Source organism: Daphnia magna, unplaced genomic scaffold (genome assembly GCF_020631705.1).
Source record: "Daphnia magna isolate NIES unplaced genomic scaffold, ASM2063170v1.1 Dm_contigs117, whole genome shotgun sequence".
Lineage (NCBI taxonomy): Eukaryota > Metazoa > Arthropoda > Branchiopoda > Diplostraca > Daphniidae > Daphnia > Daphnia magna.
Window position 1 is genome coordinate 125,607 of NW_025533128.1, and position 14,208 is coordinate 139,814.

At 40.4% G+C, this 14,208-nt stretch overlaps 2 protein-coding genes and 1 pseudogene across 3 annotated transcripts; 2 read left to right on the plus strand and 1 right to left on the minus strand.

Annotated features, from left to right (window-relative positions):
• The first annotated feature begins 2,517 nt into the window (after positions 1 to 2,517).
• Positions 2,518 to 4,106, plus strand: LOC123466768 (annotated as a pseudogene).
• Positions 3,804 to 5,991, minus strand: LOC123466767. Of its 2 annotated transcripts, XM_045166939.1 has the most exons (6): positions 5,688 to 5,991; positions 5,404 to 5,616; positions 4,810 to 5,331; positions 4,648 to 4,742; positions 4,328 to 4,588; positions 3,804 to 4,260 (listed from the first exon to the last, which is right to left on the minus strand). In XM_045166939.1, exons 3-6 carry the CDS (start codon positions 4,810 to 4,812, stop codon positions 4,104 to 4,106), a joined length of 516 nt encoding a protein of 171 aa, XP_045022874.1. In that variant the 5' UTR covers positions 4,813 to 5,331; positions 5,404 to 5,616; positions 5,688 to 5,991; the 3' UTR covers positions 3,804 to 4,103. The 2 variants fall into 2 exon arrangements, with proteins under 2 accessions (XP_045022874.1, XP_045022875.1); XM_045166940.1 differs by lacking the exons at positions 5,404 to 5,616; positions 5,688 to 5,991 and having other exon boundaries at positions 4,810 to 5,337.
• Positions 5,992 to 8,813: 2,822 nt separating this feature from the next.
• On the plus strand, positions 8,814 to 13,912 carry LOC123466778. The gene is made up of 6 exons (XM_045166948.1): positions 8,814 to 9,078; positions 9,238 to 9,495; positions 9,556 to 9,888; positions 11,002 to 11,634; positions 11,787 to 12,650; positions 12,720 to 13,912. Exons 1-6 carry the CDS (start codon positions 8,814 to 8,816, stop codon positions 13,910 to 13,912), a joined length of 3,546 nt encoding a protein of 1,181 aa, XP_045022883.1.
• Positions 13,913 to 14,208: the final 296 nt, after the last annotated feature.

Here is a 14,208-nt window from a genome sequence, read left to right on the forward strand (position 1 = left end):
TTGGACTCACATGCAGCCCGGCAGTGCTCAGGACCGTCCCGAAGAAACATTTGGAGTCCTATGAAGGTGACTTAGCAGAAAACAGCAAACAAATTCTATGCCACCTATATGTAGATGACTACTCGTCAAATGCATCTACAGTAGAAGAAGCAATGGCCGTAATCGGAATTGTGCTGAAACTTTTTGCTGACGCAAACATGGACTTAAGAAAACTGGTAACAAACAACCAACAGCTGCGTAGATATCTACAAAAACAAGGCCTAACCGATGAAAAAGCCAAGTCGCACTCATGTCTTAATTTGGACCCACAAAAAGTGCTTGGAGTTAGATGGAATACTAGCACGGATTGTTTTTATTTCAAGGCAGACGTTATCGTAGACGCAGCAGCAAAAGTTCAAGTGTTGACTAAACGAGCTTTTGAAAAAATTTCAACAAAATCGTTCGATCCACTTGGATTAATTGGACCCGTAACGCTTTCAATTTAAGCTCATTTTTCAAGAATTGTGGCAAGTCAAGATTGGATGGGACGAGAAGGTGTCCGAAGAAACGGAAAGCCAATTCAGAACAATTGTTGAAGATTTAAGATAAATTGACAAGATACAAGTGCCAAGAATGATTTCTATGGCGCCTAGCAAACACACGCAAGAACTGCATGTTTTTTGTTACGCTTCAATCAAAGCGTATGGATCTGTTGCTTACGTGAAATCCAGACATCCAGACTTCATTCGGCTAATTTGCTGCAAAACCAGAGCAGCACCACTCCCGAAGAACGAGGTATCTCTACCACGGTTAGAGTTCCTTAGTGCCGAACTCGGCAGTGTTTTAGCTGAAAAAATCGTCAACGCAGTTGATATAGTAAATTGGGAAGTGCATTAATGGACTGTCTCCATGGCAAGCCTTGGATGGATTCGCGGAGAAGCAAACCGTTGGAAGATGTTCGTCAGAAACAGAGTTGAAGCCATCCAGAAGAGGTTTGGGCCAGATCACTGGAAACATTGTCCGGGGAAGGACAATCCAGCAGACCACGCATCAAGAAGCTTGACAGCAAAGAAGTTAGTTGCGGTTTCTTCCTGGTGGGGAGGTCCCTCCTGGCTGAAACGGGAAAACACGGAATGGCCGCAACAAGATATGCTTACATCAGAAGTAATGCAATTGATGGAGATCGAAGAAAAATTGAAGCAGAAACTGTAAATCCTTGCAGCTAATAGTACTTCGGATTGGTTTGACGTACTCGTATCAAGAGCGAGCAGTTATCTGCGAGTTTTACGTACAATTGCCTGGATGTTTAGGAAGGAGTCACCCAGTAAAGCAACCGAAATGATCAGGGGAGTGGAAGTTTCCTGTATCTCTGTTCATGAAATCACCGTCGCCGAGAACTTCATCTTAAAACTCATTCAAAAAAGGGCATTTGCAGAAATCTACGAGTCCTTAAAAAAGGGAAAACCACATGGTAAACTGCTTCATGGTATTGATACACTAAGTCCCATTTGGGATGCAAAGGAGCAACTCATCCGAGTGACTGGAAGAGTAGGCCCGGCCCTAAAAAAACTGCTCATCGATCCCCCCTTCCTTCTTCCATCAAACGAGAGGATTGTCGACATGATGATTCACTATCATCATGTTAAACGGAAGCATGCTGGTGTCCAAAACACTCTGACGTTCTTACGAAATCGTTTTTGGATCATTCGTGAACGCCAACGGATTAAAAGTGTCACAAAAAAGTGTGTAAAGCGCCAACGAGTTCAATCGCGTCCCCATTGGATCGAACCAAGAAAGCGCTGCCATTTGAAGTGATCGGGATCGACTACTTCAGCCCAATGAATGTGATAGAAGAAGTGATTCTAATTGAAAAAGACAGTGATGGGAACGATATCGATAAGACTCGTGTTGGCGAAAAGAAAGTGCATGCGTGTTTGTTTACTTGTGCAGTCATAAGGGATGTGCACTTATATATGTTAAATTGTGGACTGAAAACAATATTTTTATATAATTAGTATTAGCGTATTAGAATAAATAATTACAAATAACATTTTACTTTTATAATTTGAATTAAAAATTAATATTTACATTAATAATTAAGGATGCTTTTCTTTGAAAAACGGTTTTTTAAGTGAGTATAAGGGTTGGGTGGCTTTTTATTTTGTATTCCCATTAAGGCACGTTCAGACTACAGCCTTTTTGAGCGTTTTACGTACTACGTATAGCGTTTTTACGCTCCGAGTTACGTAGCTGGGAACGGAGGAGTGTTCAGACACAACGCTCTACGTAGTACGTAATACGTAAACTCAAAACGTAGTCAAAACGAAGTCAAAACTGAGCGTACGTAAAAATGAGATTGATCTCATTTTTACAAGTTTTTGGGACGTTCTACGCACTACGTAGCCAAAATCTATTACGCTTGTCTACATTCTTTTGTTTTTTCAGGTTTTCTCTCCTGTTTATTCATTCTGGGATATGTCAGGTATAGAATTTTAAATTTAATAATTAATTTTTTTAATTTTTATTTTAAAAATAAATATGGGGCCTACTAAAGTTGCCAAAAAGAATTCCCCTAACAAATTCAAGTCGCCCCCCAAAAAATCACCGATAAAGAAAATCAAAAAGTAAATATTATGTCATGAAATCTTTTGCAACTATTTTGGTTTATGGCTTATTCTATTTTAGGCTTTCAAGAAATTGGTCAGAAGAAGAACGGGAACAGCTAATTGAGGCAGTGAAGAAATAATCCATGCTTGTATGACACCACTTGTAAAACATACAAAGACATCACTGTTAAAACCAATGCGAAGGTGGAAATATCCAAACTTTTTGAAAGTTGCAGCGCAGAAGATGTCACATTGCAATGGGGAACTTTGGTGGACAAGTTCAGAAGAACAAGAAAACAGTATAACAATGAGAATCCTACAGGTACTTCTGCGGAAGATTCAATGTCTCAATATTCACATTGGGATTTATATCAAAGTATGTTATTCTTGGAAAAACATATCAAGCAAAGAACGTAAGTTACAATAAAACACATCCCAAAACAGAATGTTTGTATATATTTAATATTTCAGGAGATTTACAAATATGTCTTCGGCCACAGTGAGAAATCTTGAAGCTTCATTAGAGGAAATATCAAATGATGATCCACTGAACACCAATAATGACCATCTATATCTAATATCGACAAATGATGGTGGGGTGATAACGCTTGAAAGTGTTTCAAATTCGATGTCCCAGGAATAAAGCATGGATTCTTTTGCTGAGAGTGGCTATTCTCTTATGATGAAAGGTATTTTACACTTCATCAATTCAGCATTTTTCTTCTTTTCCAATGTTTGTATCAAAATGTTCACTGTAATATTATATAGATAACAGGAATGATTCCCCCAGCAACAACGATTCGACAGATAGTACAAGACAGAGAGAAGGAGAAGATATCATTCGTGGGAAAAAGACAGTGAACGAGAGTGTTAAACCAAAATCATCTACTCCTACTCCGTCAACTTCGTCGAGTGGTATGAAATAAATCCTGTTAAAATAGTTACATATCCTTTTAATTGTATTAATTGATATATAATTTTTTTCCGTAGATTTTCTTCCTAGTTTTCCGGAGAGTCGTACAAAGCGTCAGCGTAAGGTTAGCAGAGTAACAATCAGAAAAGAGCATCACAGCGCTGGTCTCGCAACTGATATCTGATAAACCACCAACAACTTTGATAGCCGAAAAAAATGAGAAAGAAGTCGACGAAGTCACTAAGGAATGGCGCAGCTATTGCAAAGTATTTGCAGATAAAGGTAATAGGCTATAACACTTTAAATAAGTTTCAAATTTCAATTCAGAATCTGTTCTTATGTTTTCGGTAGTTGCAAAGATAAAAAGTACAAGCATCAAAAATGATATCCGCTTCAATATGGAGCAAATGTTGTATGACGCAGGAAAAAAGGAGAAGGAAAAAGCTAAAAAGAAGAAGAAGAAGGAAGAGGATAGATTGAACAATGTTAACACATAGACATGCTTTGAAAGAAAATTGCGTCCACTGTACTAACTGCTCATTATCTGTATTCATTAACTCGAAAGAATGTGATGTACAATAGTGATGAAATAAATTCTGAAATAATTACTCATGGTCTTCCTCTTCAGAGATCATCCCAGTTTCATTTACTATTGCACTTTGCCAAGTTACAGCTCCTTCTTTCATGAAGTATTCTTTGACCTGGTTACGGAATTTTTTTGCAATAGTTGTGTAATTTGATCCTTTGGTCAAAGGAAAATCACTGTAACAAATGAAAACATTTTCAGTATCGATTTATAAACGCTACATTATACTAATAAAAAATATACTGAAAAATCGATTTTGCGGTAGCATCACTCCTCCACGCTCCTTCAATTAACTTTCCGTTAGCATCAAAATGGTCTGGTAAATTTTGATTGTCTAAATAGAAACGACTGTCTTCTCGGATAAGCATATTGTGCAAAGCCACGCCGGCTTTTATGTACTTCTCAACATTGGACGGACTAGCAATGATTGGTTTGAAAAAAATGCGCAATTTGCTGACGATGTTTCCAAATGCGTTTTCCACCGTTCGTCTTGCACGCGACAATCTATAAAAAACAATGAGGGAAAATGGTTTTGAATGATGTTTTGAATTTAAAAATAGCACCTGTAGTTGAAAGTTCTTTCTCCTTCTAGCAAGGTGCCTAACGATCTGCCGGGATAAGGTTTCATGATGTTTTTCATCAAGGGAAATGCGTCATCCTAAAATAAGGATTATCATAAACAATAAAAACAATGTATAACATTATATGTTCAAAAAGATGGAAACCATAACAAAGACGTGGGTTGATATCACATCGGATTAAACTAGTGGAGATGGATGTGGTATTCCTAAAGAACCATTTTCCAAGTCCATTGCAAACTGTGAAGACGCAAAGATACCGGCATCTCCCTCTCTGCCATAAGTGCCAATATCAATCACAGTGAAGCAATAATTGGCATCGCAAATTGCGAACATAACCATACTGTGAAAACCTTTGTAATTGTACCAGGTTGATCCACTATTGCTAGGACAGGAATCGCAAAATGTTTCCCGTCGCCGGCCCCAATACAATTAGGGAAATTCCAAATTTTTAAAAACTCGTTTGCTATTTTTTTCCATCCATTGGAATCAGGCTGTTTGAGATATATCGGAGAAAGGGTTTCAAAAATCTTTTCACAAGTTTCACGAACAATTTCTGAAACCGTAGAATGTCCGATACGAAAAGCGTATGACAGTGAACGCATACAATCTCCAGATGCAAGAAATCTCAATGTGAGTGCTAGTCTTTATTCTGTAACAGAAATAGGCCTAGAAGTAATTTCATCAAAATTTTACATGGAAATTAACAATAGTAAGATAGTAAAACAATGTAGTCTATACCAACTGGTATTAAACGTCTCATTTTTGTGTCTTTTTTTGAAAGTTTTGGACCAACCATTTTCAACAATTTATTGAACATGGATGGAGACATTCGAGTGATGTTTCGGAAGGTAAAGCAATCTGCCATACTTTTCTCTGCAAGAAGGACAGTTGTACACAGTGAATGCTGCTCCCGTTGTATTGAAGAGTTGTGGAATCTAGTCCACAGCCTACCTATTTCAGAATGACAATATACACAGTTACTAGTATTCATGTCTTAACTCATTGGAAATAAGAACACCTACCAACTGGTCGATAAGAATTTTGTAAAGCCTTTAAACGACGACGTTTCATCAACAAATAGAGCAAACAAACACACTTGGCCTTCCATCTCCACATAGCCATTGCATTTTCATGAGCAATTCGTTGTTTGTTTACAGTTTCATCACTGTCAGTGTCACTGTCTTCCATATCCACGTCACTATTTTCAGAAATTTCGTCCTCAGAACTTTTATCAATAAATATAACAAAGAGCTACAACAGGTACAAAAATCTACAGCAGACGCTAGAATCTCCGCAGAATCTAGCCTACTCTACGTAAATTTGACAGTGTAGTCTGAACAGACTACGAACACATTTACGTAAATATGGCTCCGTAAAAAACGCAGCGAAATTTACGAAGTACAAACGTAAACTTTTAACGTTATACGTTATACGTTAAACGTAGAAAAGAGCTGTAGTCTGAACGATACTTTAACCCACTGGGACCAACCATTTTGAAGGCAGAGGGGTGCTGGGCTTGAGGAATTCTCTTAGTTTAAGTTGGACATCGCAATGCCACGGTACAATCAAATATTCTAGGGTGAAGAAACTGCTGAAGGCAGTGCAGGCTACGTGGATTTCGGAGTAGACTCTGATCCGGTCGGCTGATATGGCCGGGGAGGCTGAGCTATCTGGGGAGGCGGTGCTGGCTGAGCCTCCTCCTAGGGTTCTACCATCCACTAACGTTACTGTAAGTACTTTTACATAATTTTTTAATCAAAGTTAGTAATTTTTTTTTCAGAGAGAAGTTGTCGACCGCCAAACAAAAGAAGTCATTATCCTTAAGGTAGTAATCGCTGCCTCTCTTGGAACGTGATCCATGGCTTGACCACCGGTGCCTTCCCCATCCGCTCCACTAGGGCATCCGTCATTCACTCCACCAGTGCCTCCGCCATCCGCTCCGGTTTCTCCTGGTGAATTCTCCACCAGGAAAAGAAAATGGAAGAAAGAGAGAAAAGTTCAAGGAAAAAACTCAGAATGAAAATTTTTTTTATTTAAGTATTTAAATACCAAGATTTTTTGGTTATAGCTAAATTAATTAATTATTTTTTACAGTGTTTCAAAAAAGGCCATTTGATGAAAGTATGCCCAAAAAAGCAGCAAAATATATTGTACATTTTTTCTTGTAAATTTTTCTTTTTTTCTTGTATTGTTCGCTGAAAAATACATTGCGTTGATATTTACATGGCTTAGTCTTAAAAAAAATGGATCTTCTACATCTCGTACAAGTTCTTCAAGATGCCGTTAAGGGTTGCATGGCTTAAACTGGCAAATTTGTTAAAAAAACCATAAAATGGTAAAAGTGACTTATGTTGGATTATTATGGACTGTTAGTATAAAACTATGTCGTGTTCCAACTATGCAAATGGATTCGTAAGTGATGCAAAAACTTGTTACTTAGATAAGTTAAATTGTTAAATAGTGAGTGTCCCTATTCAGTTCCCAATTGTGGAAACACGGATTAGATTGTTGCCCAATTGTTCCCAAAATCCCCCCCCCCTCTAGACATATTCATCTATTTGGTTGAAACCAAAAGTTATCAAAACCACTTGGAGGCCCTTCACTAAGGGCCCTTGGTGAAGGGCCTATTTTAGTTACGAGTTGATTTGCAAAGTCGGAACACGACATAGTTTTACACTAAGACAAACAAAAAAAAAACGATGAATAACGTGAAACAAACCACTAACTTTTTTAGCGAAACTTTGAAATTTATTCATATTTCGCACAAAAGCAAAATACCGTCATAGCAGACAGAATCGGCCGTCGAATGCTGCGTTGCGCGATAAAATCAAATGCGAAAAAAGATGTCGAACAGCCCTATAGCTAAGTCAGCTGAACTGGAAGATGATAACCGACTTGATGGTGCGTTTGTTTTTAATGTTGTCTCGCTGGCTTGCAATACTCCCAAATTGTACGCACCAATGTAACAATTTAATGCAGTTAATCATCCTAAATCTGTCTTACTAGGACGTGCAGTACTGGACCGCCAAAGTACGGTATAAAGACGTGCTTAAACAACGATCGTTTTTTAAGCAAAATCACGTCCCTCGAAAGACGTCTTATTTTGATCCATTTCTTTAAAAGCTACGTTGCCACAATTAACAGTGTAGCGTTGGGGTTCAGCTTTGTAAGAACTACGTACACCACATCAAATAATAATCTCGAATTGTTTTTTTCAATACGTAGTGATTGGTTAAGAAGAAGAAGCTTTGTCTGTGATGCGGGAGTCCAATGATCGAAACTCATAACAATTATGTTTCTCTTCTGGTATTTTGGTCAAAGAGTGCAAAGTTTCGATTTATTAAATTAAAAATTTTATTTAAAAATTAATTTCTTAATGATGGAAGCCAAAATTATTTCTTTGCATAATTTGTCAGTCTAAAGATACTTATAATGGTATTGAATGTTACGTATATGGTAGACTACTCGACTGTCACGCGGGAGACCCCTGTTTGAATCCGGTGACAGAATTATGTTTTTAGCGTTTCATTTGGTAGAACAAATATTCGTCCCAGTTAACGCTAAAATGAGAGCTTTGTTGACCATAAAAATCCATGTATTAGACCAGCTTTTGCCGGTCATCAACATCTGCTAAAATCATCTTTAAGTCGTCATTGTAAGATTTCAGGACAGAATAAAGAAATCCTAGTAGTACCGTTAGGATGAATAAACATCCTTTAAAAAACGTCAGTGTGCTGTGTGGGTAAGGACTTATTATCCCTCGTCATTGCTATCGATTGTTTTAACTGGGAAATGAGTAGGCGGTCCACAACCGGAAGAAAAATATGGCGAAAGTATTGGCAAGAATTTTAAACCATTAATCAAGAGTGAAAAAGGTAACTTCAGTGAACATCTGAAGTTGTTTTTTTTAGTACATAAACAAATATTGTACATATTTGTTTTGGAATTCTTTGTTGAGTTGCTGTGTAACTCGCAGCTGTTTGTCAACAGCTCAAAAATTGTTTTCTAAAAATTCGTTCGACTTGAACTTAATGTGTCGACCAAATGTATTAGCTCTTTATAGCTCTGGGGAAAAAAAGGAGAGTTTAAGAGGTAGGGTCGCTTCTCAATATCCTTCAGACCTTTTCTAGCTCTTGTATAGTTCAATCATGCCAGTCACAAGCTTCGACAGCGAGAGTTCAGGAACGAGTGTTTCTTCATCTAGATCCCGTCATTGGAAAAACCGTAACGAACATGTGGGTACCCAGCAACAACGTGATGGGACACCAGTCGCAGATAAGACAGGAAATGAAGTGGATGGAGAAACTGAAGGAGAAGTAGTAGAGACGGATATCACTTTGCCAGACGATTCGATGATAGACCTAAGGAAGAGTAAGCATCGCACACGCGGAGATTTAGAGGAAGAGCCCCCAGGTAAGCGAGTGAGAAAAGAGGGTGTCTTTAAATTTGATCTAACGGAAGGGAGGGGTAAGAAACTGGTAAAACTTATAGGGAGGGGTATAGGTAATAGCGAGGCGAAGAATGTCAAAGCACGCTACGTCCCTAATTGTCATCGTTCATTTAAATTTCAAGTCCCTTCACTTGATGATTCGCTTTACCAACGCCTAATACAGATTAAAGGCTCAACCGCTTCAAAAAGTTCCATAGATAGAGTCGAGACCTTACTTTACAACTTGCAACAAAAAGTACTAGATTCCACTCGCCCACTCACCTTTTTACTCGGTGAAGAAGTGCAACAGGAAGAGCATCACGAGGCCATTAGGGACACATTGGATTTAATTGCAGAGTCCTTCCACGAGATTACCCAACAACGCCAGAAGAATATTTTGCGTCAAACCAGCCCATCCTTCTTATATCTATAAGGAGATCAATCAAATTTTGATGTCAAAGAGAGTAAGTCTCTTTTCGGGCGCACTTTCGTCCGTTCTATGGTCCGGTCGGCGGACAACCAAGCCAAACTGGGAAATCTTAGCCGAGGAGGGCATTTCAGCCGTGAGGGGCACTCTTTCCGCAATGGCGGCAATTTTCGCTCAAAAGAGAGTTACTTTAAAAACCAATTTGGTGGCAGTGGAAATGGTCGAGGAGACCATAATCTTCATGGCCATGGAGGCCACAGTTCAGGATATGGTGGCCGAGGAGGAGCAAACAGCAGCCCGGAATTTCATGGCGGGCATCCGGAATTTCACCCGGCTAACGGATTTGAGGCGTTTATAATCGCAACGGGTATGTCTCATCTGAATCCTTTTCTTCTATTAAGCCTGTTCTTTTCAAAATTGGGGAAGGTTGAGTTTGTTTATGAAAGAATAGGGAGGGATTTCAAAGGACCCGTGGGTTTTTAATGTGGCTGGCTCGGGTTTTAGAATAGATTTTTATCTGAACCAACACAAGCATTTGAGCCCCCCAATATGCAGCTAAATGGCCCACAGTTTGACATTTGCAACAACCAAGTATCAGATTTAATTTAAAAAGGCGCAATTTCTCCAACGACCATTAAAGGGTTTATCAGCAGTCTGTTTGTTATCTCTAAGAAAACGGGAGGGTTCAGACCAATCATCAATTTAAAGCAATTAAATACCTTTGTGGTGTACAGCCACTTTAAAATGGAGGGGTTTAGTAATCTGAAACACTTAGTCTCACAAAATGATTGGATGGGGAAGCTAGAGCTAAAAGATGCATATCTTACGGTGCCCGTTCACAAAGATTGTCGTCGTTTTCTCCAATTAATTTAGGAGGGGCTTATTTATCAATTTAATTGTCTAGCGTTCGGTTTATCTTCCGCCCATTGGGCATTCACGAAAATTCTCAAACCAGTAGTAACCTCATACGTCAACAAGGAATTAGGCTGATCGTCTATCTAGACGACATTATTATTCTAAATTCAGACAGGGAAAAATTTGTAAAACATATCGATAGGTAACGGGTTGAAGGGGTTGTAGTAACCCAAGACCAATACCAGAGAAATGGCAACATGGCCTGCTGGTGGTCTAGGGATGGCAGTTGGAAATCGCTAATAAACGCAGCAAGGTCAGACTTAGTTCGCCTCCCTTCATCTTAGTTATCTATGACTGATTCATAGTAATTCCACTAGTCAAGGTTATTACATTGGCGACGAGGTATTTTTCGAATTTTCTTATTCCGTGGGCAAGTCAAAGTGCAAGTGAGCTACGATTACTTTTTGTATGGAAAAGTGCCACTCTCATCGCGTGTCCAAGATAACTACCTTCATGCCCTCCTTCCCACTATTTGATGTGGATGAAGATCACACCTCAATCGGAGTCCGTTGGTCAAAATGGGTGAATAGATTCGTCAACTTTTTAGCCGCTTTAAACATCACAGACGATGCACGTAAAAAGGCACTACTTATCCACTATGGTGGCGAAAAAGTATTCGAGATCTTTGAAACCTTGGACTCGGCAATCTGGGTAAAAGTTCAGGCCACAGCCAACGCCGCTGCCATTGATGAAACAGCCTATGAAGCGGCATTACGAGCTCTGAACGACAACTTTATTCCCAGAGTCAACACTGACTTCGAAATCTTCACGTTCCGTCAGGCAAGGCAACACATCGGTGAGACTATTGACGCATATCATACACGGTTGCAACAAATAGCCAGATACTGTAGCTTTCCAGACAAAGACAGAGAAGTCAAGGCACAGTTAACAATTGGTTGCACCTCTACTGACCTGCGAAGGAAAATACTGGAAAAACCAGCCATGACGCTGGAGATGGCGTTGAACCAATCCCGTGCTCTCGAAGCGGCCGCTAACCAGGCTGATGTCATGGAAAAGGAGACAGAGCAAGTTGTCCTTGCGCTACAGCACAAACATTCAACTCGCAACCGTCCCAGGAACTCAGATTACCAACATCAGCACGAGACCGACAATCGGAAAAATACACAACCCTCAGAAAATCGCACTTGCAGTTTCTGTGGGGAAACTTCCACATCCAATTGTCTTCGTGCCCAGCCTGGTTTCATCAGTGCCAAAACTGTCTGAACCTACACCACTATGAACAGCTCTGTTGTTCACCTCGACGAGAGAGATAAAATCAAGTGGACAAGGGAGACAAACACAACAGGCGCAGTGCCCTCAAACAACAAACCAAGGCATTTCACCCGTCAGCCTGGAAACAAGACATCCAGAACCAAGCTCAGCGCGTCAATGCCAATGAAGTGCTCGACTCAGAGTCAGAAGAAGAGGTAGTTTATCAATTAACGGCCCAAGGTCTAAAAAACTCGTTGTACACCGCCCGCATCAACAATGTCCACGTGTCGGTCATTGCGGACTCGGGTTCAACAATCACGCTTTTGGATCAAGAGGCATATAGTAGCCTGGGAAGTCCGCCACTAATCACAACAACTGTTATGGTTTTTACCTATGGAGCAACACAACCTTTGCCACTGCTAGGCAAACTTAATGTCATGGTCTCATATCACGAGTGCTCTGTCAACAGCACAGTCTTCGTTTGCCCGGGTAACAATGGGAACCTACTGAGCGGCAAGCTACCAGCATATCTCGGGATTCTGAACATGGCCAACACCATCAGTGAACGGCCGACAAATTCAAACATCCCGGAAGAACAACTCAAGTTTCCTGGGTTATTTAAAGGTATAGGAAAACTTAAAAACTTTACCGTCAAGCTGCACATCGATACTTCTATCACGCTCGTTGCAAATGCCCATCGACGAATCCCACTACACCTTCGCAAGGCAACTGAACTGGAACTCCAACATGTAGTAGAAATGGACATAATTGAACCTTTGGAAGGACCCACACCATGGGTGTCTCCTGTAGTCGTGGTCACAAAGCCGCACGATAATACCAAAATCAGAATATGTGTAGATATGAAGCAAGCCAACAAAGCAATCCAGCGGGAACGCCATACAACTCCCACGCTCGATGACATCCTTTCAGACCTAAATGGAGCAGTTATGTTTTCAGCTCTAGATCTCTCCCATGGCTACCGCCAGCTAGAACTAGACGAAAGTAGTCGGTTCATCACAACTTTCTCCACCCACGTCGGACTGTGGCGCTAAAAACGTCTCTTCTTTGGAGTGAACTCCGCTGCTGAAGTATTCCAGAATGCAATACGACAAACACTTATTGGATTGGACGGTACCCTAAACATCAGTGATGATATTTTGGTTTGGGGAAAAGATGAAAAGGAACATGAACAACGCCTTCACTCAGTTTTATCGAGACTTAACAGCCTCAACGTAACCTTGAATGCAGCAAAATGCCGTTTTCGTCAAGACAAAGTCAAGTTTTTTGGCTTCATCTTTTCCAAAAGTGGTATTCAAGCGGATCCTAACAAAATCGAAGCAGTGACGTCACTTAGCAGATCTGAATCATGTGAGGCGGTGCGAAGCTTCCTGGGGATGGCGAATTATGTTCGAAGATTTGTTCCGGGTTTTGCCGACATCACGGCTCCACTTCGAGAGCTAACAAAAAAAGATGCAGTATACAAGTGGACAACTAACTGTGAACAATCTGTGAGCAAAGTGAAAGAAATGCTAGCCAAGAAACCTATTCTCGCTTACTTTGATACCAACCTACCATCGAAAATCATCGTAGATGCCAGTCCAGTCGGTCTAGCAGCAATCCTTACTCAACGGAAAAATGATGACACAAGCCACATAATCGCTTTTGCAAGCAAGTCCTTGTCCCCAACGGAACAAAGATATTCCCAACTTGAAAGAGAGGCGCTTGCTGTGCTGTGGGGATGCCAACACTTCCACACATACGTTTTTGGACAACAAGTCACAGTGCTAAGTGACCACAAACCGTTGGTTAGCATCTTTAACAATAGTATGTCTCACCGCAAGACTCGCTTGGAAAGATGGAGTCTAAAACTAGTACCCTACAATGTGACAGTGCAACACACGCCAGGGGCCACAAACCTAGCTGACTATCTATCTCGACATCCGGTAGACAAAGATCAAAACGCAGTCGCCACCACATCGGCCGAACAACATGTAAATTTCATTGTAGTATCATCCCTACCGAAGTCCATGACGCTGTCCGAAGTAGAAGAGGCATCAAAAACAGACTCTGAAATCTCGCAAATCGTGAAAGCAGTCAAATCGGCCAACTGGGGCGCACTAAAGACATACCCCTACTTCAAATTCAAGGAACAGGTATCAGTGGTTAGTGACGGGAGAATACTCCCAAAAAACAACAAAATCTGCATCCCTCAACAGCTCCAACGAAAGGCAGTCCAGTTAGCTCACCAAGGCACTAATCCGTAGCAAAATTTGGTTCTCAATTTGGTGTCAACAAACTGGTAGAACAAACAGTTAAAAGGTGCCTCCCATGCCAAGCAAGCACAAAATCACACACTAAAGAACCAGTGATTACATCACCGATGCCTTTGACTCCGTGGACTCAACTGAGCATGGATTTTTATACGCTTCCGACGGATAAAGAAGTTTTCGTTGTCATTGACGACTATTCGTGGTATCCTGAAGTACACCATGTTCAATCCACGTCATCAAGAAATACCATCTCGAAGCTGGAACGCATCATCTCTCAACACGGAATTCCA